The 3,517-nt window shown below is 46.5% G+C and overlaps 1 protein-coding gene across 1 annotated transcript; it reads right to left on the reverse strand.

Moving 5' to 3' along the window:
- Window positions 1-346: 346 nt before the first annotated feature.
- LOC145982194 (uncharacterized) lies at window positions 347-1,457 on the reverse strand. The gene is made up of 2 exons (XM_083115760.1): window positions 1,292-1,457; window positions 347-1,194 (listed from the first exon to the last, which is right to left on the reverse strand). The coding sequence occupies exons 1-2, from the start codon at window positions 1,455-1,457 to the stop codon at window positions 347-349; spliced, it is 1,014 nt and encodes a 337-aa protein (XP_082971886.1).
- Between the last annotated feature and the right edge of the window lie 2,060 nt (window positions 1,458-3,517).

The raw sequence follows: 3,517 nt of genomic DNA on the forward strand, positions 1-3,517 counted from the left end.
GCCAATATCTACAAGGAACAGAATATATTTTTTTAATTATTATATATTGTTTTTCAGAATGGATCGACGCAATGTTCGTAGGGCCGACAACCTGCTCCTACTGCTACCTCCTGCGGTCCTCCGGGGCTATGTTCGTCCTCCTTCTCCTGCTCTGGAAGAGGAAGATCCGCCCCTCATTAATTTAGTGCAGCGCGAGGAGGAGGAGGGACATCTTACGCCTCCATTACCTCCACCTAGAGGAGAGGACCGGGAAAAGCCAACCCCCCCCACACCATACGCTGTACATTCTCGATTTCCAAAATAAACCTCTGCTGCCATAGGTAGTTTCTTTTTATTTTCTCACCTTTCAAGTTGTATCGTTTCCCTTTGTTGGGGACCACACCTTCAGAGCGTAATTCTTCGGACCGCCGGACACAAACTCCCTAATGTAGGCACCTTCGCCGAATTCCGACATTTCGTCCGTCAAATCTCCCAGGTGGTCGCCCAACCGTAGTTTACCGCGTGATCGTCTGGTCTCGCGAAATATCACGCTGTCCGTGTCGCAGTACAATATATCTTCCCCCACAGCGTCCAACAGCTTGTACAGACGGATCCTGGCGAAGGTTGTCGTGTACACACCTATTGCGACGTTTACTTTGCTGTTTTGAGGTGCACACTCATTCAGGTAGTCCCAACTCACAATCACCGTGTCATCGTTGACAAACAACACCTGCTTCACGTTGACACCGGGTTCCGTCAACTTTTCAAAGAGATCCCTGGGTTCTCGTATGATCGACGTCTGTGGTTTGTTACTGTTCTGCGCAAATTTACCCCAAAGCGAGTTCAGGCACAACTTTGCAACAGCACGCAGTCCTGGATTCTTGTCGATACGCTCCTTACGTAATTCGATCCCTTCGTTCTCTTTGTAGGTACCAATATACTCCTCCTTCTTCTCATCGTCCGTGCACCACACTGGCCAACCACTACTCTCCTGTTTGATTTGCAGAAACGTGTTCACGTACTGAGCGAACAAACCCCCCTCACCTGTCGTCGGGTAGTAGACGCTCACCTCGTACCTCCACACTTCGTACACATCCTGAATCTTGTAGCCCTTCTCGACGGCGAGGCGAACTTCATCCAGCACCCACGTTCCCGTGATTGCTCTCTCCGCATCCGTGTGGTCGCACTCCTTCTTGTCGGAGCCCCGTTGCGCAACTCCAACACAACGGAAACAACAGTTCCCCTCCCGTCTTCATAGGCAGCACTGGAATGTATAGGTCTCGCGGCGGAAGCACTCGGAGTTTGGCTATGCCGTCCATTTCCAATACCTCCTTTGGTGTCGGTGCTGATGTACTGAACATAACCTCTGGGTGTCCCACGGGTGCCTTGGCGAACTTATTCACGGTCGGGTACAGCGATGTGATGTCGTAGTAGCGTATTTTCTCCTCCTCCTCGCCGGCGCCAACCACTCCTCGCATTTTAAACACCTCCACCCTACCTCCATACAACGCATCCCTCGCCACCTGCGGAGAACTCCGAAAAAACGACTCGATTTCCAATAATCGTCAATACATTTTTTTGGGGTGAAAATCGATTTTTTTTTAATTAGGTGTGGGTGGGGGTTGTTTCCAAATAAGGAGTTGTATGTAAGGGTATGTGGGTGTTGTTAACCTAACATACTGATTGATTGATTGACAGGTGTCATATTTATTTATATTTTTTCCAAATAAGGAGGAGTTGTGGGTGTTCTAATAATATAGTGATTGATAGGTGTTTCCAAATAAGGAGTTGTGGGTGTCCTAATATAGTGATTGATGGGTGGGGGTAAATGATATGTTTGTAGATTGTTGTATTGTTAAACCTTATTATAGTTGTTAATATTATTGATAATAATATAGATTGATTGATCGATTGTTTCTATAGGTGATTGGTGCCGTCATCGATTGTACTGGGTGATGTCTCTGGTTGTGTTGTCGTTGCCGATCTGTGCTTGGTGTGTGCGTGTTTGCGGTTTATATAGTAGCGGTGTGTTTGTGGGGGGTGAATGCGTGCGCATGCTCTGTAGGGGAGTGCAGGTGCTGTCGGCAGCTGTGTGGATGAGCGGGTAGAATATTTTTAGGCTCTGCGTGGGAGCGTCGACATCTGTTCGATTGTGAGTATTGAATTTTTTGCTCTGCGTGATAAGTGGACCTGATGAAAGATAATACTCTGTGGGGGTTCGTAGAACTTCCCCAACGCTCGCCACAGAGAGAGAGAGGTATATTTGAACTGGACACAAGCCGCCAAAGCTACCTCACAGAGAGGCATTCGAAACGAGCATCCGCCAGATGTCAACGAACCCCCACAGAGTATTATCTTTCATCAGGTCCACATATCACGCAGAGAAAAAAATTCAATACTCACAACCGAACACATGTCGACGCTCACACGCAGAGCCTAAAAATATTCTATCCACACAGCTGCCGACACCACCTGCACTCCCCCACACAGCATGCGCACGCATTCACCCCCCACAAACACACCGCTACAATATAAACCGCAAACACGCACACACCAAGCACAGATCAGCAACGACATCACAACCAGAGACATCACCCAGTACAATCGATGACGTCACCAATCACCTATAGAAACGATCAATCAATCTATATTATTATCAATAATATTAACAACTATAATAAGGTTTAACAATACAACAATCTACAAACATATCATTTACCCCACCCCCATCAAAACACTATATTATTAGAACACCCACAACTCCTCCTTATTTGGAAAAAATATAAATAAATATGACACCTGTCAATCAATCAATCACTATGTTAAGTTAACAACACCCACATACCCTTACATAGAACTCCTTATTTGGAAACACCCCCCACCCACACCTAATTAAAAAAATCGATTTTCACCCAAAAAAATGTATTGATCACTTATCGATTAAGGTAATCGATACTGATTGATTATCGCGCTATGCCTTAACTACTCCATCATATGTCTCCAACAGACACATTTTCGTCCAAATGAATCAGTGATTCTGAACGGATACATGCTTTACCGCACCGACAAGCTTCCTGAGGATCGTCGTGCACACGGTGGTGTTGCAATCGGTGTTCGAGATAACATCTACTCAACGCCAATCTTTCTCACCACCCCCCTCCAAGCTGTCGCCATGCGGGTCCATCTACCGCTGCCAATATCTGTGTGCTGTGTCTACATCACAAGGGAGGAGCGATTCTCTATTGAGGACCTCCTTTCTATATTCGAACAACTTCCGTCTCCTGTAGTTCTTTTCGGCGATTTTAATTCCTACCATTGTTTGTGGGGCTCCGTACAGAGCCCCGGGGTCAAATTGTAGATCAATTCCGTGAGGCATCAGGTTTAACGTTGCTGAATGATGGGACTCCCACATATTTCAGTCCTTCCTCAGGCACATACTCTGTGTTGGACTTGTCCTTTTGCAGTCCCAGCCTTGCTCCTACCACATCTTGGAACGTTCATCCTGATCTCTGGGAGTGATCACTTCCCACTCTTTGTT

This window comes from Lepisma saccharinum (genome assembly GCF_977018435.1).
Source record: "Lepisma saccharinum chromosome 12 unlocalized genomic scaffold, izLepSacc3.1 SUPER_12_unloc_1, whole genome shotgun sequence".
Lineage (NCBI taxonomy): Eukaryota > Metazoa > Arthropoda > Insecta > Zygentoma > Lepismatidae > Lepisma > Lepisma saccharinum.